Consider the following 26,361-nt stretch of genomic DNA (forward strand, 5'->3'; position numbering starts at 1 on the left):
GCCAGCTAAATAATATATATGCGACTTATAACAGTTTAAGTTTGATTTTCCTAGCTCCGCACGTCTGTCGAATAATTAAGAGTTTCCATTTGTTGGATTGCATAAATCAGCACAGCCAAGCGTATCTTACAAAATGTATGTTTTTCCCCATCTCGTCTCGGCTAATTGATTCGTGATAGGCCGTTGTGGCACCGCAAGCAGCTAGCCAAGATGGCTTAGGATCATTCTGGGAATTCGAATGATTGATTCTCCACGCAAAAGGGTCGTAAACTCACAGAACTTACGCTTCCAGCGTTAGGCAAATACGCATTGATGCGAGTTTCTCGCACAATGAGTCCCGCTTGTCATTTGCCAACGGATGCGGGCGGATCATATGGTGGGCGGGGACACGCCCACTCGGTTGGTCTTTGGTCTGGACCCCCGGCCTGATAATGTCATAACGCTTATCTCTCGGCCACGGCGACAATGTTGACAACCTCCGACTCCCACTCTCTTTCGCCAACTGACACAGAATCGCATTCGAGCGAAACGGGCTTTACTAGACGACTGCTGCTCGGGTCTAAAATTTATGACCGACTTAATGCCAAAGGCAAATATTTGGCACAGAGGTCAGAGATCTAAGGCAGAGCAGATAGTTTCACGTTCGGTCATCTACTGGATCCTAGAGTGTGACCATGAAACGGAAGACAGGAGCCACTCTAATAACATTTGTTCGATTATAGAGATAAAACGAGTAGAGGCTAGTGGCGCGAATATTAAACTTAACAAATCCATCTGTTAATGATACCATAATTGCAGGAAAGATTAGGTAATAGACCAGTCAAAGTCATCCAGTGATTATCATCCAGGGCTATCCATGCCATAGTCTCGACCGCCTCGTGCCACTCGATCAATGATCAATGGTGATCAATGGGGACTCTAATGGCCAGTCAACCAAATGACTCAACACCTGCCAAAGAGCAGGTACCTCCTCCAACTCGCAACTAGACTAGATTCCTAACCTTAAAGGGGGAGATTCTGGCGGGGAACGGGGGAAAGCGGATAGCGGAGCAGCAGGTGGAGCGGCAGGAGGCGGCGGATGGGGCAGACAGCGCTGTCGCAGACGCAGCCACAGACGACGCCACTTGTCTTGTCGTGTCTCAAATTAATTAAAGACTCATCTACATATTTCATTTCCACTCCAACTGGTTGTTTAGTGGACAAGAAAAAGCCGCGGCCACAACATCCACCTCAGAAAATGCGGAAAACACAACCTGGAATGGAAACTGGGTCCGGGGAACGGGGATCTCTGCGGGCGCCTCCGAAATTGGCCTGTCACTGGTCACGCACTTTGGGGCGGGGTGGGGGCGTGGCCGAGCTTGTTTTTCGGCCCATGAAAAACATTTTACAGTTTTTAACATCTTGATCAAGTTATTTTTTCTGGCATATTTTACATATGTTTGTTTCTACATTTTACAACTTTTTTCCGCTTACAATTTTAACATAATTTTTCGTTTGTCTTTTCCAGCTTGTATTAATTTGTAAGAACGCACATTTCGGTGTTATTCAAATATCGTAAGCTTTCACTGGGAAACTTTTACCTAATCGGCTTTTATTTTAGGGCTCTCCTTTGGTGGGCCAGGCCACTCGATTAGACAATGCATTTCGATGTGGAACTGCCCATACTTTACACGTTATTAGTCTATTTTAATCAAATGAAGGCATTCTCAATAGCCGCATTCATTTTTCATTAATGAATTGGGCCCAGATGGGAAGCCTATTGATATGAAGCCCCTTCTAGACCGAAAACGGTAGCGTTGATAAATCTAATTTGTCCCAGGGAGAAAGCCAGAATCCCCCACGTGTGGAATGACGATGCTCGGAAGAGAAATTCCAAACCAAAGTGGTCGTGACAAATCCCATCAGCTTGAAAAGATCTCTTCCTGGAGATATTGCATATTTTCCATTATGATTTGCCATTCCGCAGATATTGCAACGAATCCCATTTAGATTTGCCATGTGCAGCAAAAATGGATTTTAGTGGGCGTTTTTTGGGTAAACAACCCCTGGAGTGAGCACTTCTCCCTCCTGTCAACGCGATTGTAATTTATTCTTTTGCGCATTTGGTTTTATCGGATATTGGCCAATAAGGTTTTCGGTTGCAGGATATCCTTTCCCTCCCGAAACGCAAAAAATGCATTTCGATTGCCCAAGAAAGCGACACAAAGAGGCGAGAGGGTGCGAGGTTTAGCCAACTGTGAACTGAATTTGGCACTCAAGCGATTGTCTGTGCGGATGGGTGCTAATTTGAGATGCGAATACCGGAATAGATACGGATTGCAATTTCTCCAGTCGAGCATGAAATACCACTGATTTAGGGTGAGAAACGGCCCTGCTCGCAGATATACTTATATATATATATATGTAAGTAGCTGGAAGGCTGGCTGCCTAGCTTTTCCCATCGAAAAAGCAATCACCTGCAAATGCTAAATAGATCGGCTTATCGTACCGCCCACGGTTTGATTTATCGCCGTTTATCTAGGCAGAAAGTGCAGGCAGCAGGCGGCACAGCAGCCTTATGTGGAGTAGAAAGATTTATTGCCCGGCCAAAAGACAACTCAATTAAGTGCCACTAATTGGGCTTTAATAGACGGCGACTGTTAACTCTTCATTGTCATCTGGATCTGGGGACATCTGAATACAGTAAGGCCTCTATTGATTGATATGCTCGCCTCCGATTCAAATCAAATTGTCAAAATACGCTGCCCACGACCATAAATTAAAACAGCCCCAAGAAACTACAAAAGACGGCGTGGCACAGTAGTGGACTTCTTATCGGGGGTGAGGTCCAAACAAAGCGGATAATGCGAGGCCTTAGATATTCCCAGAGATATTTTTTACGACCATTCATGGCTGGCATACCACATTATGTTAAATAACCACAAAAGTGATCATAAATTTTCATAAAATGTCACGCCAAAATGTCACACTTTTTTGTAAGCATAATTAAAGATTTAATAAAATGCCAATCCATACATATATGCATGGATTTATTTAAATATCCGACTGTATACCTTTCCTTTTGTCAACTTTAAGTTTTATTGAGGGCCTGCACATAAATTTTGACATTACCATTGCTGTCGTCTTGTGGAAAATTAAGGCCTCATTTGCATAAACTGAGCGCCTGACCCTTTAACGGTTACCAAAGAGTCCCAGCGATCCATCGACGCCAAGGAGAACATCCAATCACAACATAACTCAATCGAGCACCTTCCAAAACTTCGATTTGACAGGCATATTTTTTGACATTTTAATTATCGCCCGGGCGTGACATCCATTGGAGTCGATTTTATTATTGTTGTTTTTGGGGACCTCTCCCCACAATCCTCACATTGGACCGACTACGTGCTTAATATGTGGGTAATTTAAAGCAGCTCAGAAGCGTGCCAGGAATTTGGATACATTAACTTTTGGAGTTCGAACTTTCGGTTTCCCATTTTTGGTTCAATGAACTGCACTCAACGCCTAATTGAACTGCCACACGCCAGCTGATTGATCAATAAAAGATCATTTGATTATCCATATGCATTTAATTCACACCTCAAGCCGTTTCGTATTGTTATTGTTCCGCCTGCAATAACACACATAATAATGAGCTGAGCAAATTAAGCAGATTTCTATGAATATTGCTAGAGAATGGATGGATTTGATAGGAAACGGCACTCTACTATCGGATTATATTTTAATCGTAAACACACATCTTATTTTTACAATATAAATTTAAGTTGCTATAACAAATCCAAAGATAGATGAAGCAAAAGAACGTCATAACCTACGGACATATTTGTAGCAGATATAATTATACTAAATTACAACACAGAATATAGCAAAGCATAAAAAATATATTTCAATAAAGAAAAATATAAATGCTTCCAGAAGCATAGGCCCCGGCGAGATTCGAACTCACGATCTCCTGTTTACTAGACAGGCGCTTTAACCAACTAAGCCACGGCGCCACATGTTATGCGTGTGTCCAGAGTTCAGTGACAAGGTGAGAGCGTCCATCCCTCTGCGCTCTCACAGCTTGTTGACGTTCTCAGAGCTAAAATTAGCTCATTGCGCGAAAGAGATAGACATACGTTGGCAGAGAAAACTTTCCCACAAGAACCAAAAAAATAAATTATTCTTTTAAACAATTTAATACGCTAAGAGTTGTCGCTGTCCAAATGCACACATGCTCAGACTCACATACGTATAGTCGAAAAGATAAAAAAAAGAAAAATTACTTTTGTTAACTCGAGCAAAACAAATCGTTTTTTAAATGAGCCTCGAAGAAAAAAGTCACACACGACAAACACGACGCAAGTGAAATGCAACACCACATGGCACCGAAGTGAAAGGTTGTCACTGACTCCCCAACCTCCCCTACCTCCCCTACCTCCCCCCTTTGCACTCTTTCTCCCTCTCTCTCCCACAAAAACCCCGCCCACTGCGAGCTCTTTGATTTTAACAAATGAACTGACGCGCTTAGCATGTCATTTGTTTAGTTTGTATATATTTTAGGACTCTCAAAAGAGTTGAAAAGCGAAAAATCTACAATCCTCCAGAAAAGGAACCATTACTCACAGTAAAAAAATATTGTGACTATTTAGGGATATATTTCGATTTTATTTATAAAATGAAGTCATTTGAAAGTATATAGTTAGTAAAAGAAACTTGGGATTCAAAAATACTATATATTTCAAAGGTATTAGGTGGTAAATCTAAACGGATTTATATTGTTTTAAATATTTTGGTAAAGTTTATATGATTTGCATTTAACATTGCATTACTTTAACAATTTTACTTTTAAGCAAAATGACCTAGGTTAATAGTATTATGGCACGAAAACTATACGTTTTTTTCGAGTGCTGCTGGGAAATTTCTGTGGGAGGGAAATTGTAAATCCATCAGATAAACGGGAACGGAATCGGGAAAGCGAAGGTATCGGGTAGGAAAAGGCATTAAAGCCTCTTCTTTTTTGTTTTCCGTTTGGGTTACACTATTTATGCGTTTTTCCTTTTCGCTGAAACTTTACAGTTTCCGTATTTAAAGGGGGATGGGCGATTGATGCCCTGTAAATAAAAACGCATGCCTTTTAAATAGCTGTGCTGTTTATAGTCGAAGTTGCAATCGAAGTTGCAGTTGCAATAAAAGTTGCATATACGGGATAAGCATGTGGGCCATAAATTGCCCACCTATTGACGGCAATATTTTATGATATTTTTGGGCGTGTGTTTATGCCCTGGCATAGTTTCAGGGAGATGAGATAATTCATCGAGTATTTGGCGGGACATTAAATCACCAGCATACCGGCGTTCCGGAACGCGTTCCCATATGCCAACTTTTATGTCAAGGGTTTTATTTCAGCTCATTTAAGGGTACATCAATGAAGTGTAGTTAAGTCATATCATATCGTGTGATAGTCAATAGTTCCTCTATTCAAGTGGCCACTCAGTCCCTTCGAGTTTCTTACCCAGCGTGCTCCGCTGGCTATATAATCTCTAATAATAATTTTTATTAGGAGCAACCATTTGGCTGCCGCAGCAGCTGGCTAAGATTTCAATTTCCATTGCTCCCGTAACAAGCTGCGTATTTATAAATTGATGTTTATTATGCACAAAGTGCATAAAGTTCATTGAACGAGTGCCTCGTTGCCTCAAAGTGCTGACACACTTTGGCCAGCCAACTGCCAACTGACAAAGAGGCAGGCGGTATTCTCCTCCGGACTCCGGAATCTCGACTGTGGACCACACAAGTGGTTTGACCTTAAACGATGCTGAACTTGAATTTGGTGTGGCTGCAGTGCGTCTTTTATGTTCGTTTCTCAAGTGCAAGGCGGCAATTTCAATTAACCCGCCGCGGTACTCCCCATAAATAATATCCGCCATAATCGCACTTAAGGCATCTTCGATTTGGTACAGTTGACAAATTTGCCTGGCAAGAAATCTATGATTTAGGGGGTTCCCAGCTGGGTTTCCATACACTGTTTAATTTTAATTTATTTTTTAACTTATTGCTTAAGGGGGCTAAACTCACTCTTCTGGGCGAACGGCTTACCAAGTGTCGGACTTGTAATTAACCACTTCTTGAACGGGCCTTTTGGTTCTCGCCGCTTTGACATCCTGACACCTGCGACCAGATTTTGGGTCAGCCCGTAATCAGGTCTTTCCATCTGCCACCTTTGATTGATAATTAATTAATGTGCTTTCTCCGTTTCACTTGCAGCGATTCTCCAGCGATCCACGGTGGATGTGGGACGCATCAAGCTGCAGAGTGTGGCCACTTGCCTGTATCTCTGCATGGACGCGTGCGGTGTTCCCTACGGCTCGGTAAGTAAGCTTGGAATAATCCATATTTTTTGAACACAAAATAAACAGTTTTCATTTCACCAACCTAATGAGGTGGACTAGTCAGGTGATTAGTGGGTTACAATTCAAATAGCCTACTCAAAGATTCAAAATCTCTTTCGGGGATAATCAGAATTGCGGAGATGACCATTTTGTATAGTACTTTTTCAAAAGAAAGATATGAAATGCTTATCCGCATAGCAAAAAAATATTACAATATATTTTCAGTAATCTTTGAACTGCGAAATTGATTTTGTATGGCAATTTGCCTTTCTCGGATAACTACATTTGGTATTACTAAGATAAACATATAGAAATCCTATCTAGACCATTGTTGCCACCCCTCTGACGAAAACAAAAACAAACAAAGGCCTGTTAAAAGATTGAGGTAAACCGAAAAAGCCGAAGGGACCCTCAAATAAATGAAAGAGCACCCGAAGGGCTCGGGCAATAAATAAAAAATTAAATGTGAACAAAAACAATGCAACACGATCAGCAGTCACAAAGCGAGTCCTTTTGTCGGGTCCCTTCCCTTTTGCCCCGGGTGGATGTCCTAATGCGCGGTGAGGATGTCAAGTGGCAACTGATGTCGGTCGGCTGGGTTCGGCTTGGGATGTCCTTCTCCTTCCCCTTGGATTTCGGGCAACACTTTACCCCGCTGCGTTTCGAAATCCACGATCATCGGATGCCTTTTTTTGGGCTGGCGCCATGTGACCGTTTCATTGGTCCGTCGGGTGACATTCGATTTTAGACATTTTTAATTTTATTTATTTAATTTCATTTCTTTCCGCCGTCGCAGGCACTTTGACCTTTCCGCGTCCAAAATAGCCGCGAGTGTGCCAATTCTGTCAGCCGAGGCGTGTCTTCTTGTACGCGCTTTTGTATCTGTATCTCGCCGATACTCACAGATACTTGCTGATTGATGCGCTTCACCACCGGCCACTTTGTAGGCGGCCCTTTGAAGCGCCGCATGCCTTAAAGCATAGCCAGCATAGCTCTATGTTGGTCAAGTGGGCGGTTATATTGGGCCGTCTTGTTTATTTTGGCGACCAAGGCGTCCGGTGCTCACAGCAAGAGTTCTAAGATCTCAAAAATGGCTGCATTTATGGGCCCTGATTTAGTGGTGTTTTTAGTGTTTTCCGTCGCTGCTATTCTTAGTGACTGAATATTAGGCATGTGACTGATTTTCCGACATTTCACCAGATCACCAAAATGTTTTGTAAGCGCTTTGTGCCTGCCTCGTGACAAACGAGGCAGGTGATTTCGGGCTTTGGCTAATTGAGATGGGGAATATGTACAAATCGCTTGCCAATTCATAAATTCAATCCCAAATCCCAAAACAGAAAGCAAGCCTCGTGAGTCAGCTTCTCGTCCAATTAAAATGTCGTAGCCATAAATGTTAACATTACGGTTTTGCTTATTAATTTGCATAATTTGTACTCCGGCGAGGCATACATAGGACCGCCCGCAGAGCCCACAAACTTGGGTTTGGTCAATTAATGCCGACCCGAGGCCGAAAATGAATATGTTGCATCATTATCTTCGTTATTGTCCTGTTCAGGGGCGATAAGTGGCGGGCGGAACGCGTCACGTAGGTTCGGATGGAATTCCGATTGCGTGCCCTAAGTGGTTCCGTTTGTAGGTGTCCCAGGTCCCAGAGTAATCTGGACAACAGGTTGACCCTTTCTGGGCTCGCCTGGCGCCACTCGATAAGCTCCGATAGAGAGGCCACGCAGAGCTAATGGTTCTGGGTATCTCGTCCAGTTCCCCCCTCCCTGCCCCTCCCTGCCCCTGCCCGGTGTTTTCCCTTATCCAAGTACAACTTCATTTCCCTTCGGCGTCTGCCAATTTTCACTTGCCAGCCGTGAAGGGCTAAAAATAAATGGAAATGCCTGGAAATACACATCATAAAAGAGTTTTCAGGGAGGGGATCCACATTGTTGTCACATATGTCAAAAAACTAGTCTCGACTTGACTCGACCTGAATGGCGTCAACATACTATACTCCTGGCATGGCCTGGCCCTCACCCATTTGATGGCTCATTGCGGTTCGCCTTTCGCCTGATTAATTTCTAAATTTAAGCGGCGACATTTTACCGGGTAAACAATCGGGCAGGGAATTGCCTGGCTGGCAATTTATTTACGAAACAATTTTAATTGCCTGACAAGCGAATTAATTCAGTGTTTGTTAATTGAATTTGATCTGAGGATGTCGGATGTCTACCAGTCGGCGCATCCCAAAGGCCACTGAAGAAGGGCTAATGAAAATCCTTTCACCGCTCTTGATTTACATTTCTCGCTTCAACCCAGCCCACAATTTCTCATTCTCAGCCGGGTAGTGCTTTCAACTGGCTGTTTGGTCCTTTTGTTCGCCTGTCATGAGGTGTTCATAAAGTAGAAATGTTTATGGTTAGTACTCTGCTCGAGGTCGGGGGCCTCCTATCGATGGTCAACGCCGATAGGAGCACATCCTGTGATAATGAGCGCATTTATCCATCTGATTTCGGTGCTGATAGACAAAAGAAACAGACGCCGCCCCTGGACAGCAAATTCAAAGAAGTTTTATTATTGGGTTAGGGTTCTGAAGAAGTTACTTGGTCAGAGAACCCTTTGAAGTGGCCCCAAAGGTTCTAATACAATTTTAGTTTGAATATATTTCTTAAAACGGAACATGGCTTCTGCTACCTCATAGGACTGCCTCTTACTATCTCATTGTATTTGTTGATAAGTCTAAATGTTAGGGGGAGAGATTACTGTGTTGATTCATCATTTTTTGAAAACTTGGACTTGACCTCAGTGAGATCTTTAATAAATTATTTATATCATATGTCAAAAATTGCAAAAAGGGCCAACATTAATTAACCTGTACCATCTCAGAGCCACCCTAGGATCATCTGTATAGAATTCATTTAGAAATGAAGCCCTGACGCTTAACTATAACATATCGTGATCTTTGTATTCCCACTGCCTTTCACTTAGCCAAGTCATTTAATCATAGTTCTTGATTGTTGCAGAAAGACTTCACCGACGACTGCGTCTTCAACGAGAACATGGGTCTTCAGAACTACAACACGTACTCCTCCACGTACCACTCTCAGGCGCGGCGGGTCTTCTACCTGGCCCTGAATGGCAGTGGTCAGCCCCGGCGCACCCAGATCCCGGCCAGCCGATCGCTGGGCAAGCTGAGCACCTACACGAACGCCATAACGGAGACGGTGCCGCAGGAGCGGGTGGAGCAGCTGATCGCCAAGAATTTTGGGGCCAATCGCGTTAGGCACGGCGTGCGGCAACTCTGTGATACGGGCAAGCCGCTGATCGAGCTGATCGATGTGGCCAGATTCAAGGGGCCGCCACATTGCAGCAGCAACACAAGTGGCAGCAGCAGCAGCAGCGGCGGCAGCAGTAGTAGCAGTAGTAAAAGTAGTAGCAGTAGCAATAGCAGTAGCAGTTACGTTCCTGTGTCTGCGATCAGCAGCCTGAGTAGTATTAGTAACAGTAGTCAAAGCGAGAGCGGCCATATTAGCAGTAGCCTTAGTGGTAGCAGTAACAGTAATAGTAGTAGCAATAGCAGTACCAGTACCAGTACCAGTAGCAGTAACACTTACAGTAACGGTAGCAATAGTAGTAGACCAAGTGGAAGCAAGGCCAACAAGAAGAAGAAGCCCAAGTGCAAGCCGCACGAGCAGGAGGACACTCATAATTGCCAAAAGCGCGGTGGAGCCGGAGCGGGGGCACTGCGAAAACTGGGGCCCAAGGCGAAGAGGTGCAAGGAGCTGCGCGAGAAGGCCGCCGCCGAGAAGCGAGCTCCGCCCAATTGTGGCAAGAAGAATGGGGCCAGGAAGAATCCTACAGAGGCAGCCAAAGCGGTGCAACAGCGACCCAAGGGAAACATCCAGCACGGAGGCAAAAAGAAGCAACCCAAGGCGCCTAAACAGCGCCAAAATGGCGGCAAAAGGCAGCAGCAGCAGCAGCAGTTGCAGCAACAGCAACAGCCGCAGCAACATCAGGCCAAATCCATTTCCGGTGGCAAGAGGAAGCACCGGAAATTGGATGCAAGCACCACCACCACTATGGCCACCAGCCTGGCCACGCCGCCGAGTAGTCACTGGGAGAGCAGCTCGCCCTTGCCCGCATTTTCCCTCAGCGAAACCAGCGATAGGGTGGAGCGCAACGTGCGCATGAGCAGCGGTGAGGAGCAGGAGCAGGATAACGACCAGGATCAGGAGCAGGCTGATCCGGCGGAGCAGGGCGAGGAGGAGGCCGAGGGCGACGGGGGATCCCTGGAGGATGCCAGCTACGAGGACGCAAGTTCCGAGGCCCAAGGACGCAGCGGAGCAGCCGGCGATGATTCGCTCTACTACGATTTGTGAGTTTCCCATGAGCAAATTCTAAGCTAACCCTTCATCTATTTCTCACAAACAAACGCTATTTAGATTTTCTAAATTTGATTAAAATTTTCGAAATTTATTTGTTGAATATTGATATAACATTTTTAATATATTTTATGGATCGGATTTGAAACACTTAAACATTTTTCTAAATTTTTTAAATACTTTACTTTTGGCATTAACATTGATTGGAATTTTTAATAACTTTTAAAATTCATAGAGTATTTTCCGAATTTATTTCACACATTTTGTACTTTTTGGTTTATTTTAATTTGGTTGTTGTATTTTATTTTCGTAAGTCTCTATTTTTCAAAATTTTAAATTAAACATTGGGCTGCACATAAATCAAAACGTTCAAAATGTGGTAAATTCAGCTAAAATCAGTGCGACTGTTGAGAAAAAAAGAAAAGGGAGGAAAGGACCTAAAATGATGTAAAAAGTCTGCTTTGGGTATGCAAAAGATATTGTAATTGCAAGTTTCCACAACACATCCACACACGATCAGACACCAACAGAACCACACTCTATTACACTGCACATTCAGCACCAGAACAACCAGAACCATATACATGTATATCATCCGCCAGTGTGTAAATATTGAATATCATGTTCTTCATACGCCTGTGGCTCACTAAAGTATTTTTGATGCAGCGGACTGTTGTCCCCCCGGCGATGATCCAAAGTGCAACCAAGATCCCACTAAAGACGATGAATATCAATGTATTACGACGGAGTCTCGAGTATTTTATAAGAACCTCTCAAGCCAACCATTTGGAGTATAATTATCATGGAAATGTATTATAAACGCTCGCCCATCCAATCAGATAGATGTAAATCGAAGCCCTAACCTTACGCAACACGAACGACCCAAAAGAGTCTATTGAAATACTTGAGTCTCTGTGGCGGAACTTTCACGACCGGTTGACGATGAAAATACTCATAAATACGACCACTCCGTTAAGTCTACCAGAAACAAAACTTGAAAACTTGCAAAACGCTTTCCGCATACTGTAACCGAGTAAAGCGGTCAGATAATTCGAATATGTCGAGGAAATACAATTGTAAATACGCGGCTTAGTGAAGTAAGATCCATTTTTTGTCTGTACTATCGAACCTCGCGTAGCCTTAGCCTTGTAAATCAATTTTGAATGCAATTTTCCCACTCAAGTTAAAAATCCCAATGCAAAAGAATGAAGCAAACGAAGCATCGAAAACTACTATGAAATAAATATACGAAATGTAGGAAAGGAAAACTCACAAATCACAAGATTGTATTTTCATTTACAATACATACGAAACTAACATTAATATTAAATTATTTGATCAACGAGATAAATGCGTGAAATTATAGTTGTAGCTGTATGATGGATTTATTTATTTATTTAAAAATATTTATTTATAAACTACTAGGCCTAGACTAACAAACTTTGTTATAACTTAATGCATTAAACAAACATTTTCCAGATAAGTCAGAAAACGATCAACGAAAAGAGCATGAGAAAAACGCGAAAAAACTAAACTAAAAAATAAAGTATAAAAATACATTAATATCAAATGCCAGTGTGTTTTAGTCGATATGGTAAGGAGACTTAGTCCTAAGGATCATGTCCAATATAACTGGGCTTTCTGCATGGAATTGAATTATTTTTAGCATTTTGCACGTTGCCTGGGTTAAACTCAAAAAATTATTCCAATTCACTCATTTTTTGGCATGGTTTTCTGTAATGCAGTTTTACATATCCTTCCTAAGAACCCATAGCTCGAAACCCCCCTATAATATCTTGTGCCCTTTACAGCCTGTGCCTGCAGCTAATCGTCCTGGTTTTGCTCCGAAAAAGAGCCATCCTGTGAGTGGGGAGATCCTTCGATGTATCGTCGAAACCCAATGGACCAGCGATCCACACAACAAAGCTAAAGTTCCTGATCTTTAAGCATAAGAGTTATACATTTAAAACTACAAATAGCACTTAGTATTTTCGTATTTATCGTTTAAGACTGATAAGAGAACACAAGAGAAATAAGCTAAACGTACTGTAAATAAACTAAAATATTCTAAAACCTAATTCAGCACCATGCTATCTAATGATTTACGGGGGAATTTATTCATGCCGATTAAGTACTCTCATCATTTTGGGACACATCGATTGCGATCCGCGAACAGGTGCGCAGATAGAGCTAATTGCTCTGGGACAGCAGGTCGCACCTCGCCGAACAAAAATCCAGCTACAATATGCTGATATCAGCTGACTTCAGACTTCAGTCAAAGACCTTTTCTAGAAGTGCCGGCCCCAGCACGTGCTGAGAACGTATGGATCATGTGGTTGCGACTAGACTCTAGTCAGATGGACAGATAGATACTGAGAGATCGCGGAACAGAGAGAGGCGACGATCCCAAAGCTCAGCCAAACCTCCATAAATCAGAGTCAGGCGATTTATAGCTTTTTGTAGAACTCGGGTTAAGTTGGGGATACCAACTTTAGGGGCTCAATTGCAGTTATGTAGGCTTTCAATACGGAATTTGTACTTTTTTCTAAGTGTGAGGGCTATGTTAAAATTGAAAGGTATAAAACTGAATTTTGTCATAGGTTTAAATAAAGGTTATAGCAGTTCGGGTGGCGGCACGTGCCAGAGAACTCTTTATAAAACCTCCCATTGCAGTTGCTCCCCTGTAAATGGATAATAGAACAAAGTGGAGCTAACTGCGCTCGGATTACGGCGAGGAGACCCGGACCCTGGTACCCCGGTATCCCCAGTTTGCCCAGTTTCCCCATGTCGGAACCGTAATAGCATTACCCAGTTCAAATCGTTCCGATTTCCCTGTGTGAGACAAGTCACGTAGGCCTTGAAATGGCGAAATTGCTGCTGCTCGCGGTCGCTCATGTTCCCGCATTCGCGTTCATTCAAACGCTGCTGAATTTTTCGCATGAATAGGCGAAACACGAGGCACAACCAGCCCCCACAGCAGCCAAAAAAAATGAATATCAAAAATTAAAAAGGGGGAAGAGCATGAAAAGAACACCGCTCGCCCACCAGAGAAACCGATCTGAAAAAAGAGACCCCGAACCGCACCATCCAAGCCAAATCCAGCAAGCCGAGTGTCCAAGTTCTCTTGGCAACATAAAATGGAATGGAAAGTAAAGTCCCCCAGTCCCCCGATCGTAAAGCTAACGTAAGCATAAATGAGCGGGTGACGTCGACGTTGCCGCCCGAAAGTTGGTCGCACGCTCTCCACGGGCACTTCCGCACTTATCAGCTGCTGCGGCGATGATCACCATTATCATTATCATTATCATATGGCTACGACCGTCCATAGCTACTATCGGCCATAGCCTGATACTAAGTCAGCTGTCTGAGAGCGTTACGTTAACTGGTCGCGCGATTAAAAGAGTTCAATCGGGAGAGCCAGCGAACTACCGGCGCGGCGCTTACGTATAAAAATATACTTTAAATGGGTGCTTAAATGTCACAATTGCTTGTCGTTTTTGTTTACCTTTCGGGTTTTTGGCGTCATCAGCTTACGACCGCTATAATTTCTATCTGGAGTATGCCCCAAAGACTTATATTGCTCCGTTTTTTAAGGGATTTCCAGCCTTATTAGTATTGCGATTAATGCGACTATTTATCCAACGGCAAATGCAAGCAAATAAATAAATATCTTTTTTATTGCAAATAGGGTTAAGAATTGCGGAATATATTTATTGATTAAATGTATGATGCATATTAACAGCAGCTTATTTAATTATTTTTCTAATACACATTTAATTAGCTAGTAATATTCACAACAAACTTTAAGATAAATTAGGTGTCACTAGCAAATTTTGTAAACTTATGAGTTAAATTTAGTAGAGAGTATCTGGACCTCGGCTTGTTAAACTGACCCGTTTCTTGCTCTTATTGTAATTTATATTCTGCTGATATTCGCACAAGCATCACAGCAAAAATGGCATTTAATTTTGGCAGATTACAGGTAGATCTTTACGATTTTCGGGTCTACGTGACGTATGGAGAATACACCCGTGGTGATTCACAGCGGTGAAATTTAGTGTGGGCATACCCAAACGATCCTCCGTCCAATCAACTGCACCTGCTCAATGCCAATGCCATTGCCATTGCGAGTGCCAATTGGTGAGCAGCAAATTCGAGTGGCAGATTAGATAGATTTATTAATGAACACCCACACGAATTGGGCAATACTAATACTCTGTCGTGAGATCTAACAAGTGTTCACTGTCATCACAAGTGGGCTGCAGCCGGGAAATAAAAACTAGACTAAGTTCCTTTATGAGCAAACTTGTAGTAAAGTTGGTAGAATACATTCAAAGCAATACCCCAATAAGTAATTTGGTTAAGAATGTGGTGGTTATAAAAACATATATAGAAATAAAAAATATAGTATTTATTATGTACTATAAAAGCAAATATCCCATTGGAATATTGTAGCTGTTGATAGAAATACCATTTTTAAACAAATATATTTTTTCATTATTGTTAACTTGTCAAAAGCGCTTGGAAATTATGTGTATATTATAGGGTTATGACCCTATATTAATAGAATAGGTACCGGTGAAAATACATTACGCGGGACTTAGGCCTCAATCTGAAAATCACATCAGTGCTTATAATACACAAGTCCGTACAAAACCTATTAAAAAATTATATATGTATACCCAGAAAAGAAATGAAATAGGAATATGTTTCACCATCAGAAACCTCTTTTGATTCGGTAACCTGGATTATTTCATACAGATGTAATCATCACCTCTAAACAAACTAGATATGCAAAGGGAAGATGTCGAATCTGCTTATGAAAGATTTTGATTATAAAAATAAAAATTAAGGGGGACAATTAGGGGGCATTAAAACGCATTCCATAGTTAAATTCAATTAAACAGATTTCAATCATCCGGACATGACGGAAATGTCAGAATCTTCTCCTTACCCGTTGGTCACCGCGCAAGCCACCCTCTGTAGAGTCCGGTTTAGCTGCATTTCTAGTTCATGGCCTGCATTGCGTGAATATGATGAGTACGCTTAATTGGATTAGCTGCGACGTCTGCCGGGAAGTGGAAATGGAGACGGAGGCGGGCCAAAGAGCCAAAGTCACTGAGCGATTGCATAACAAGCCGGTTTGTCCAGTCGTTTGGAAAAGCGTGTGAAATGGAGTTGTAACCGCCATGATATTCTATTTACTAAATAATTTGACACAAATGTCGGCTATGATGGGAGAGCATGTACATCAAAGTGCCTAGTGGCTTATGCTAATGTTCCTGTTTCAACGAAAAAAAAATTGTGAAAAAATCGTCTTGGAGATGCGGGGCATCGATCCCCGTACCTCTCACATGCTAAGCGAGCGCTCTACCATCTGAGCTACATCCCCTGATGGACAACAAATGTCGTAGAATGTACGTGAGTGCCACTTCTCACACCGGTAAGCCCTTTATGTTTGAGAAAAAAGCTTTTAACATAAGCTTTTAGTCGATTTAAAAGAAAAATGTGAAAGCATTGGTTGGCAAGGAACTGTTTTTTTTTTTAAATTTTTTATTAATAAAAATATATAAAAATACAAATGTTTTAGTTACTTATTCGTGTTATATACAATAAATTTATTAAAAACCAATAAAGAACAGTATGCGTACGAAAATAACGAAAGGGAAAGTCATTATCGACCCACTTCTATCTGCTGCTTTCGTTGCCAAGTTCAAAGCAATGATAATAACACACGCCTTGTCAACGAATGACATAAAACTCCATGGTGCAACATATTTAGCCCATAACAGCACTTTCTTTAATGGGACGCAATCCTATTTCTAGACAACCAACCTTTCGACTTGGGTGGTTCTCTGCAAGGGCTGCAACAAATTGAAGTCGTAAAAATGCCCGGGAATTGGAGTCATACCCGGGATGCTGACATTGCAGGCGGGTCGTAAAACAGTTGAAGTTTGGTGCGTGCTGAGGGTCGGCATGTTTATAAATGCAACACACCTGAAATGATCGTAAAGTCAGCACAGACTCATTAAAACGATATAAAAAATATTGTGGTCGGGAGGAAAAAGCGGGCAGGTGGGGTCAATTGACATTGAAAATAAATGCAAAAAATGCATGCAAAAAAAAAATGAAAGCAAAAAGTAAATCAGCTTGTTCCCGCCCGGGTTCGAACCGGGGACCTTGTGCGTGTGAAGCACACGTGATAACCGCTACACTACGGAAACACATGAAGTTGTCGTGGCGAATAACCCGTTTTACACTTAGCTGCTTGCCCTCGAGAAGGAAATCATCTTTAACGTTTTAGAAACTATCCCACATACATCATTGATCGATTTGCATAATTTCAATGCGGGAAAACGCAAGAACTTGTCGACAGAAAGCCCTGATTTATGGACATTCCGATAAGCGAGTAAAAGTGTTTTGAATGCGCTGGTCGATGTATTTCTTCGCTTTTTAGGCTCAAACTTATGCTAGTATGAAACTAGCTGGAGCATCAGAGAGTTTTGTTAGCCCCCTTTCGATATGAACTATCAACTCTTTCGTTTGGTCAAACTCTAAAAAAGGAAAGCGTTTATATTATTTATTCAGGCGGTGCGTGCGGCGCGTCTATAAATAAGCTGCAAAAGCAATTAGGTGGCTCCTTGCCAAAATTGATTGTAAATTGTGCCGGGATGCGGCAATGGCTTTGCAGGGGATCCTCTGCGACTGATAAGGGCAATCGGTTGGATGCGGATTCTAAGTGGAATGGACACCCGCAATGGCCGGGCAAACGGGTTCAACTGGCCAATGGCGATACAAGTGACAAGTGAACATGGAAAACTAATTTATGTGGCGCATGCGACAGGAAATGCTAGTGGCCGCTCCGCTCGATTCGATTCGATGAATCGGAATGCAATATGCTATTTGCCATATGCTATATGCTTTGCAAACCCGTCGACGCTTCGGTGCAGTTGCTCAATGAAAGTCGGCTTGTGGTTCCTCGTTCTTGGAGACACTTGGCACCTGAAGAAGGAGAGACCTTGACCGGGTTGTCCCGGCTGGGAAACGGTAATACGAAACCACCGCTAAAACGCAACAACTGGCGAACAAGTGAAGAACATATAACCGCCTAACAACACTTTGCTCTTAACAACTGCAGCGACAGCCACTTTTGGCCCCCAAGGCTGTTCAATCGAAGACGTGTTAAGGAAGCGTATCTATCGCCGAGATCAGCATTTCCAATGGCACGGAGAGGAAATGTTCTGAATATCTCCCATAACTGCATGCCTTTAATCCTGTCTGGATTTGGAAACTAATTGATAGAAATATTCCCTTAGTAGGAACATAATTTTGAAAATAACAGCAGCGTATATATAATTGCTATTGCAACAAGTTATCCTAAAGCAAGATATATTTAATAATTATTTTCCTAAATTCCCATTTCATTCTCTGAGTGCGTGAGCCGGTTTCAACTGCGTTTGGCTGCAGGCTGCGCCATCACCTTCATCATCATCAGCATCAGCAACTGGCCGGATCATCAACATCATCGCTTGTTGACCAAGTTATGCTACGCGAACAACGATGTGTCATGTCGGCCGCCAGCCAGGGGCAGATGTGGCCAGGTTCCTAGAGTTGCTGGCTTGGATGGCCGGAGCCATTCTTCACACCTCCCACAACGGGCGTCCAGAAATTCGCACGCTTGCGGCGCCAGCCGATCCTAACCAGCTGGACTGGCCAAGAACTACAGATTTGATCGGACCTAGACCCCAAAACACTGCTGCGGGCCATCAACAGGCACATTGATCTTCCTTTCCCTGTCTGCGGTTGCATCTTCATCTTTTATTAATCGCCCCATTTATTTGATTATCTTCGGGGACAGCGGACTGGCTTGGGATAGATTTATGCCTCGGCGGCGTAATTTACTCGCTAATCATGCAACACTTTTCATTTTGACACGTTCGGGCGGCTCTCACCAAAGCACCGCCAGCGGTAATTATGTAAATTTCCCCGCCGATACCAGCGGATCCAAGTCAATCCGTTCCGTTTCGATCTCCTACAATCCATCGGATGCCGGGGGGTGCCATTTTATGATCTATGCCTGCTTCGTGCTTAGAAGCGAACTTAACACAAATTGATAAAAGCAACATCAACAACATGGGGCGCTCCACAGCGGTCTTGGACTATTTTTACGATCATCGATCCCGCGTTCTTCTTGTTTTCACTGGCGAACACATCGCTTACATAAATTACGGGCCAGGACCAGGTCCGGTATAGAATTCCAGGGAAAATGCATCCAGCATCGCCCCGCCTGTGTTTTGACACCAAACATCCGCTCCAAGCCGCAGCCCCTTCAAGGGGGTTAGGGTTAGCTATCGATTCTGATCCCAACCAGGATCGCGGAGGCGGGGGCCACATCTGATCTTGTTAGCCGTTGCCGCTCATGCGCATGACTGCAATTTAAGCGCCATAAATTCTGTTAGCAGCTCCCCATGTCGAAGGCAATATGTCAAAGTTTATGTGGCCTTGCATTATACAGGGTAGCAGGGGAATGCGCAGATAAAGAACAATTCCATTACTAAAATTTTAATTTTTAATTTTGTAGCTTTAAAAAGGGTAATTCTAGTTCTAAATTTCTCTGAAATGAACAAAACAAGTACTTTTCCCTTTGAATTCTTTCTTTATGTCCGTTTCTTTGCTGTCTTGAGTATGGATCGCAACGTAGTAATAAAATATTTAGTACTAATTCGTTAAAAAAATGTAACATATTTAACTTACTGGCTAGATAATAGGTATGCCATAATCGAACCCCTCTTTTGACCCATCCTTCAGACTTACTCAAGCATAATGCCCTTTCAAGCACCGTTCCATAATGAGAGGTTGGATTATATGACTTAATAAGATTTTCGTTGGGCATGGTTTGGGCAACTTGTTCAGCTGAATTGGATCCCCTTTCAAATGGATTCAAGGGGGAAGAGTACAGCAGTGGTATTAGCTGAGCTTTGCTGTGACATATGCAAATGGAAAAAGTAATTAAACAATCCTTCAAGCCGTAACTTCGCGAGACATAAATTAGTGCTTAGCATTATAAATAAGCACAAACCACTCCAGCATTTTCTACACGATTAATAACGCCAATTAATCGCAGCAATGGCGGCTGGCAGCAGTTATTGCCATGTAACTGACAAACTGGTCGACAGTTGCTAATGAATTAATCAGCGTGCAGATTAGATCGCAGATTTGCGATTTTGGATCTGAGATCTGCGATCTCCGATCTCCGATCGGAAACCATTCAGACAATCGCATAAAGAGCGTAGGTATTTAATTGCGCCAGCACACAATACTATTAGCGGCGCTACTGACAAATGATAATTGGTATTTGCATGACAATTAGAATCGCCGTCAAGAATAGCTGCCAAGATCGGATCAGATGGGCGCCAGGCGTCTTTGAGAAGCTGGCTTGGAGTCCGAGGCAAATGCCATTGGTCATGCCGAGCACTTCCTGCATATTTGAGCCGGTTTGCGAGAGCTCCAGCCAGTTGGTCCATGATCAATGAGCACTAATGCCCCCGAAAATGCGCCACAAGGATGGGATCGTATTTCGTGAACTTGACATTGAAAACATCGGCGAAGGCACAAGATGAAGATGCTCCATGGCCTGTCAATCCGCTTAGCAGGGGAATTGTGCGATCATTATCACTGATCCCCAACCAAATTAATTTCTGGTCCTAAGTGGCTCTTAATTGTTGCAGTTTATTTCGGGAGTGCACCCAAGCATCGATCGGAATTCGTTCGGGGGCATGTCATTCAGTTTTGTGTGGCAAAAGGGCAGACTTGAGTGCGGGGCCAAAAGGATCACGTTGCAATGCTGACAAGATCACGCACGAAGTGCAACTTTGCCTGGCTGTCAATCAAATAATGATGTTATTCCGTTCCATCACTAAAACTAAAGGGTTTGTTCAACTGGAATGTGCACCATTAGGTACTCCATAAGTCGCTGCGAGGGCGGCTTGATGTCTTCAGCTGTCTGTCCTAAGGTGATCCTCTAATCTTTCTTTGTCCTATGTAATGGTATTCGGAAGATCACTAGGATGTGATAATTTTCTGATATGAACTTCTTTATATTATCGAACTTTTGTCTAAAGTAAAGATGAATTAAGCGCGAAAGATATTTAGTACATAAATTTATAAACAATTTCCTTTTTATACCCGTTACTCGTAGAGTAAAAGCGTATACTAGATTTGTTGAAAAATATGTAACATGCAGAAGGAAGTGTTCCCGACCATATAATATATATAAATTATTGATCAGGATCAACAGCCGAGTCGATTAAGCCATGTCCATCTGTCCGTTTGTCCGTCTGTCCGTAGGAACTATAAAAGCTAGAAAGTTGAGATTCAGGTATATTAACTTTGAGTTTATTAACTTTTGATGCAATACGTTTTTATTTTAACAAGATGGATACGGGGAGTATCAGCAAATACTACTGGTAATATATTTTTCCATAATTGAATTTGATAATTACAGAGGTAGGTAGGCACTGAAAATAACTTAAGTGTTGCTTATCAGGTTAAAACATTCCGAACTACAAATACAAGTGCAAGTCCGCACCTTTTAATTAGACTTAACCTTACCTTAAGGTTCGTCAATAATTGTTCAACTGTTCCTAACCGATCAAGTATTTGTCATTAACATAGTACTATATTTTCCCAGGAATTCTGAACTTCAAAAGGGCCAACGGAGCGGAGCCATTACCTTGAACCACATACCGAATGGTTAATGGGGAACTATCGCACCTCACGCAATCGCTAATCAATAGGAGATAAGCTGTCGATATCAAAGAATAGCCCCAAATGTGTCGGCCATCGGTAAAAAATGTCGTATGCTTATGTATGTGTGCGTGTTTTATTCTTTTCGGCAGTTCCTGAAGTGGATGAGTCACCCGTTGGTAATAGCTAATTGTCTTTAAGCCTAACAGAATTATGTCTATAATGTGGCCGATTAGTGGCCGTTGCCGTGATCGGCCCATTTTTTGCCCAGTGCCTGATCGCGTGCCTGCTGACGTAGAACCTTGCCGCTTCCAGTTTTTGGCAGTTCGGGCAGGAAGAAGACGCCGCAGTGAAGCTGCTTGTGCTCGACCACCAGGCGCTTGGCCACATATTCCACGATATCCATCTCGGTGAGACGACTTCCAGGGATTTTGACCACAGCCGCCGCCGCCGGATCACCATCCACCTCGTTCCACAGGCCGAAAACACAGGCCTCAATGACGTCCGGCAGCTCGGCGATGACCTGCTCAATTTCTTGGGGACAATACTGGGCGCCATGGAAACGCAGAAGATCCTCCTTTCGCTCCACGATGTGCAGGTAGTTCTCGTTGTCGAAGTAGCCCATGTCCCCGGTGTGGAACCAGCCCTGGTAGTCCTGCATGCGCTTCGATTCATTGGGATTGGCGTAGTAGCCGTTCCAGACCTTGCCATTGTGCACCAAGATCTCACCCGTCTCTCCGTGTCCCAGACTTCGGCCGGCTTCGTCCAAGATCTTGACTCTCACCCCGGGCACAATCCTGCCCACCGACGATGGCTTCGCCACGCCCATATTTGCCGCAACTCCTCCGCACTCAGTCAAGGCATAGCCGTAGGATATCTGCCCGCTGATCAGGAACTCCTGAAGCTTCAGAAGATTGGCCACATAGCAGGAGCCACCGCCAACGCTGACGAAACGTATGCTGGCTAGTCGCTGTTTATTGAGGGTGGGCGCCTTCAACAGGGAGGCCACCTGCTGCGGCACCACTGTCAACAAGGTCACCTTGTACTTCTCCACCAGCTGGATCATATATTCCGGCGTATATGGGCGATCCGTGATTATCCGCGTAGAGCCATGGCAGCAACTGAAGAGCATGTTGAACATCCCCGCCGACCAGTCGATGGTGCTGAAGGAGAGCAGCACATCCTGGCCAGTGACGAAGCTGCAATAGAGTGAATAATTTGTGATTTGAATATCGTGGGTTGTATTTGAGTATTGACTTTTTTGTTAGCATATTGCAAACCGAAAAGTTTAAATTTCTCAAACCATATATCTTACCCGAAATCAAAGAGACAAGCTGAGTTGCTAATGCAAACGGCCTTCGGCAGACCCGTAGTTCCCGAAGTGCACAGAATGGCGACTGTATGATCACCTCCGAGTAGAAGGGTTTCGGGTCTATAGAATAGGGAAGCAGAATTCTCAGAAATGTTTCTAAGAAGCATACAAGCAAAACGCAAAACCTACACATAGTACAGCTCAGCTCTGGTTGGCTCCAGCAAATCCTCTACTCGCGGCATGCCCAGTCGATGATCCTTGAGCGTGTATACGTGGCTCTTAAGTATCCTGGCAATGATGCTCAGTCGCTGGAAGCACTTTCCGTCGCAGAAGATAAGCTTTGGCCTGGTGATGGAGAACAGATGCTTTATGGTATCCTCGTCTTGCCAGGGACTAACCGCATGGAAGGGGGTTCCATTTAGCAGACATCCCAGTACCACCGGCATGAGGTAGGTAGTGTTGGTCCCCACGATGCCCACCACATCATCCTGTTTCAGACCCAGAGCCTTCAGTTGCTGGGCGATGCGAATGGCAAAGGTGATAGCTTCGCCATTGGTTAAGGCTGTGCCTTCCGTATCAGAGATCTGCGAGGTAATAACTTAATGTATAATATAATATATTGATTGAGGACTTTATCCACCTGACATATGCTGCTTGGATGATTCCGCATAAAGGCAAAAAGAATTTTACCAATCGAGCAGTCCACATCGAAGAAACTCGCCGGCCTTGGTCCACTCCAAATTTTGGTGTATTTATCGAATTGCGTGGTCGAGCGCTCCATTGCGGTGACTGATAAGCCTAGCCCGGGTATCAACAAACGGTTTTCTGTCCGGACGTGAATCCGGGTCCGGATCGATTAACGGTTCTTCAGCAACTGGAGACCGACCGACAAGTTCGGGGCATTGGCAATCCGTGGCTTCCAATCTTATCGCTTCCAATCGCCGAAGCTCGAAAAGCTCGCTAAAAGGCATTTCCAGCTAGATAAGAAAAAGTCGAACGAATTTTGAGTTGGCTAACGCTAATTGAGTGAGTGAGGAAGACAAAAGAAAAGACCTTGACCGGACGAACGTCCTTTCGTGACCCACTTATCATTTATCCATGTCTTAGATAAGTGTATAAAATAAATGTATAAATTCGAATGTATGACTGATTTCCTTATAGTATGAAATTGACATAATTGGAATTAAACCAACTAATTTATCAATCTAATTACAAATATTATATTCCACGAATTCTAATTTAATAAAGACTGTGGTATTGTAACCTTGATTTTTTCTTATTTGGAAGAACTTTTGGCCTCCAGGAAAAATGCTTTGTTCGCCATGCGGTTGGTTTTCCCATTGGGGCTGCGCACCAGATCGTCCACGATGATGGCTCCACCGTTCAATTGCTTGTACTTAGCATTGATTTGAGTGGCCACATAGTCCACAATATCCTGGGCCGTGAGAGCACTCCCCCGCTTCTTGACCACGGCGGCGGTGGCCTCATCCCCGTTGATCTCATTCCACACCCCGAACACACAGACCTCGGCCACGTCTGGCATCTTTGCGATGACGCTCTCGATTTCGTTGGGGTAGTACATGATGTTCTGGAACTTCAGCATGTCCTTCTTGCGCTCCACAATGTATATGAAGCCATCGTCGTCCACGTAGCCGAGGTCCCCCGTGTGGAACCACTTCTGGGGGTCTCTCATCTTGTGTGTTTCCTCCGGATTGCCATAGTATCCGGCCCAGTATTGACCATTCCAGAGGCACAGCTCACCCACCTCATCGGGCCCAAGGGACTCACCCTTTTCACAGGTCACTTTAAGCTTAAGTCCCGCCACCAAACGACCCACCGAGTTCGGCTTCTCATCGAAGTGCAAGTTCAAGGCGGCCATGCTGCCCAGTTCTGTAAAGCCGTAGGCAAAGTGTAGGCAGTCCTTGCTCAGGCGACTCCTGATCCGATGCTGTGTCTCTACCGAAGCCCGTGATCCCCCAAAGAGGTAGTACCGCAAGCTCGACAAGTCGGAAGTGGTGAACGCGGGAGAGTTGACCATCATGGCCATGTGAGCTGGCGCTTGAATTATCCACGTGATCTGGTGCTCTTCCACGAGTCGCATAAAAAACTCCGGATCGAAGATATTATCTGCTATGATACGCTTGGTGCTGAAGACCCCGGATGTTACAGTGGTAAGCAGACCCGTGATCCAGTCGAGAGTACTGTGGCTGTACTGGACGTCGTTGGTGGTTAAGGAACTAGGAGAAGATTGATTAGTTATTGAACTGAGTCATCAAAGTCCTTACTTACTGGCTGGAGTTAAGGATCTGTCGACTGTTGGCAATTGTCACAGCCTTTGGGATTCCCGTTGTGCCTGAGGAGCAGAGAATGGCCAGAGTTTGATCGTTGCCCTGTTCCAGTCGTACTGGCTGGAAGTTTTTCTCAATGGGAGTTGTCAAGACTTGATCGATCCTTATAGATCCCGATGGATGATTACGCATGGTGACTATCTTTACATCCAGTTGTGCCGTGGCAGATCGGACCTTCTCGAACTCATCCCCATCACAAAAAATGATTTGTGGCTTGGTGATGCTAAAGAGCTTTTCGATTGTACTTTGTTCATATGAGATGTTTAGCGAGTGAAATGCAATTCCGTTGAAGAAGCATGCATAGACCACTGCTGAAATGTGGGTAGTATTCCTCGCTATAATGCCCACTATATCGGTTTGAAGAAGGCCCAAAGATCGCATATAGCTGGCAATGCGCATCGAGTTGGCCTGGAGTTCCGCTCTGGTCAATATCGTGTTCTCCGTAGCCGAGATCTGAAAGGTGAGTATCTTTCATCCATGTGCAATTCTCAAAGGTTTCCTTTCCATTCACCAACCTGAGCGATGAGCTGTGGATGTCTCTGCATCTCGTGGAATACAATCTCCCCGATGGACAGATGTGGGTCAAAGTAGTATTCCAATTGCCCACCGCTCCAGATCTTGAGGTCGGCATCGTAATAGCTTGCTGGTCTGTACGGCATTCTGAGTAATTGCAATCCGTGTGCTGTTTGTATGAGGTGTAAATTCCGCACTGAGTGCAAGCTGCAGTGTCAGTTCTCCTTTTATAGCGTCGGGCTACCTATTCGGTTTAGATAACTTTCGGGGCGTACGGCTGCGTTTGTACTGATTACCAACACGCGATTACAGCAGCACTTAAGATCAAAGTAGTCGAGCAAGTGAGTCAATCTCCATAACAAAACACTAGTCTCTCGTCGTGTAATTGGCGACAGACCTCCAACATTTATTAGCTCGGTGAGGCTGCGCTTTCGCCATGATTCAGCAGATTTTTAATTGAGAATGATGTGCACTGCATGGACAATGTACATACATGCATTGGCTGGCATTGCAGCAAATATTGGCATATCGATTAGAAGTTTGAGTATCGCCGCCCTAAAACAAACTAAAATATCACGCTAATAGACTGCGGTAATAGTAGGTATCTACTGAATGTAGAAACAAATTTTCGCGTAAGTACAGTGGCAACAACCGTGTTATTAAAAAACCTATTTTGAATAATATCGCACCCACTCGGAATT

General features: G+C 43.7%; 3 protein-coding genes, 1 long non-coding RNA gene and 3 other non-coding genes across 8 annotated transcripts in view; 2 read left to right on the plus strand and 5 right to left on the minus strand.

Moving 5' to 3' along the window:
* The window catches only part of LOC122619505 (serine-rich adhesin for platelets), a 42,358-nt gene extending 30,078 nt beyond the window's left edge, over positions 1 to 12,280 (plus strand). Inside the window, exons 3-5 of the mRNA XM_043796486.1 lie at positions 6,247 to 6,350; positions 9,383 to 10,734; positions 11,408 to 12,280. Coding sequence (XP_043652421.1) covers positions 6,247 to 6,350; positions 9,383 to 10,734; positions 11,408 to 11,432 — 1,481 coding nt within the window. The 3' untranslated portion in view covers positions 11,433 to 12,280. The remainder of the gene's footprint in view (positions 1 to 6,246; positions 6,351 to 9,382; positions 10,735 to 11,407) is intronic.
* On the minus strand, positions 3,922 to 3,995 carry Trnat-agu. Its single transcript has one exon. It is a non-coding gene; the product is annotated as a tRNA-Thr (tRNA).
* Positions 12,281 to 16,060: 3,780 nt separating the features above from the next.
* On the minus strand, positions 16,061 to 16,133 carry Trnaa-agc. The gene has a single exon. It is a non-coding gene; the product is annotated as a tRNA-Ala (tRNA).
* Positions 16,134 to 16,892: 759 nt separating this feature from the next.
* Trnav-cac lies at positions 16,893 to 16,965 on the minus strand. The gene has a single exon. It is a non-coding gene; the product is annotated as a tRNA-Val (tRNA).
* Positions 16,966 to 21,192: 4,227 nt separating this feature from the next.
* LOC122621533 lies at positions 21,193 to 21,827 on the plus strand. Its single transcript, XR_006326224.1, has 3 exons — positions 21,193 to 21,358; positions 21,432 to 21,666; positions 21,724 to 21,827. It is a non-coding gene; the product is annotated as an uncharacterized LOC122621533 (long non-coding RNA).
* On the minus strand, positions 21,660 to 23,653 carry LOC122619226 (4-coumarate-CoA ligase 1). Its single transcript, XM_043796013.1, has 4 exons — positions 23,440 to 23,653; positions 22,989 to 23,383; positions 22,803 to 22,919; positions 21,660 to 22,686 (listed from the first exon to the last, which is right to left on the minus strand). Exons 1-4 carry the CDS (start codon positions 23,578 to 23,580, stop codon positions 21,720 to 21,722), a joined length of 1,620 nt encoding a protein of 539 aa, XP_043651948.1. The 5' UTR covers positions 23,581 to 23,653; the 3' UTR covers positions 21,660 to 21,719.
* Positions 23,592 to 25,923, minus strand: LOC122619225 (luciferin 4-monooxygenase). Of its 2 annotated transcripts, XM_043796012.1 has the most exons (4): positions 25,663 to 25,923; positions 25,089 to 25,600; positions 24,064 to 25,036; positions 23,594 to 23,776 (listed from the first exon to the last, which is right to left on the minus strand). In XM_043796012.1, the coding sequence occupies exons 1-3, from the start codon at positions 25,804 to 25,806 to the stop codon at positions 24,076 to 24,078; spliced, it is 1,617 nt and encodes a 538-aa protein (XP_043651947.1). In that variant the 5' UTR covers positions 25,807 to 25,923; the 3' UTR covers positions 23,594 to 23,776; positions 24,064 to 24,075. The 2 variants fall into 2 exon arrangements, with proteins under 2 accessions (XP_043651946.1, XP_043651947.1); XM_043796011.1 differs by having other exon boundaries at positions 23,592 to 25,036.
* Between the last annotated feature and the right edge of the window lie 438 nt (positions 25,924 to 26,361).

Source organism: Drosophila teissieri, chromosome 3R (assembly GCF_016746235.2).
Source record: "Drosophila teissieri strain GT53w chromosome 3R, Prin_Dtei_1.1, whole genome shotgun sequence".
NCBI lineage: Eukaryota > Metazoa > Arthropoda > Insecta > Diptera > Drosophilidae > Drosophila > Drosophila teissieri.

What these genes read in the sequence shown, in the direction of transcription:
- LOC122619226 (XM_043796013.1), bottom strand. Translation starts at nt 23,580, where the DNA reads ATGGAGCGCTCGACCACGCAATTCGATAAATACACCAAAATTTGGAGT. An exon ending in AGAGCTGAGCTGTACTATGT is followed by an intron (nt 22,920 to 22,988) that starts GTAGGTTTTGCG and finishes CCTATTCTATAG; the next exon opens with ACCCGAAACCCTTCTACTCG. An exon ending in GCTTGTCTCTTTGATTTCGG is followed by an intron (nt 22,687 to 22,802) that starts GTAAGATATATG and finishes ACTCTATTGCAG; the next exon opens with CTTCGTCACTGGCCAGGATG.
- LOC122619225 (XM_043796011.1), bottom strand. Translation starts at nt 25,806, where the DNA reads ATGCCGTACAGACCAGCAAGCTATTACGATGCCGACCTCAAGATCTGG. An exon ending in ATCCACAGCTCATCGCTCAG is followed by an intron (nt 25,601 to 25,662) that starts GTTGGTGAATGG and finishes CTCACCTTTCAG; the next exon opens with ATCTCGGCTACGGAGAACAC. An exon ending in CAGATCCTTAACTCCAGCCA is followed by an intron (nt 25,037 to 25,088) that starts GTAAGTAAGGAC and finishes ATCTTCTCCTAG; the next exon opens with TTCCTTAACCACCAACGACG.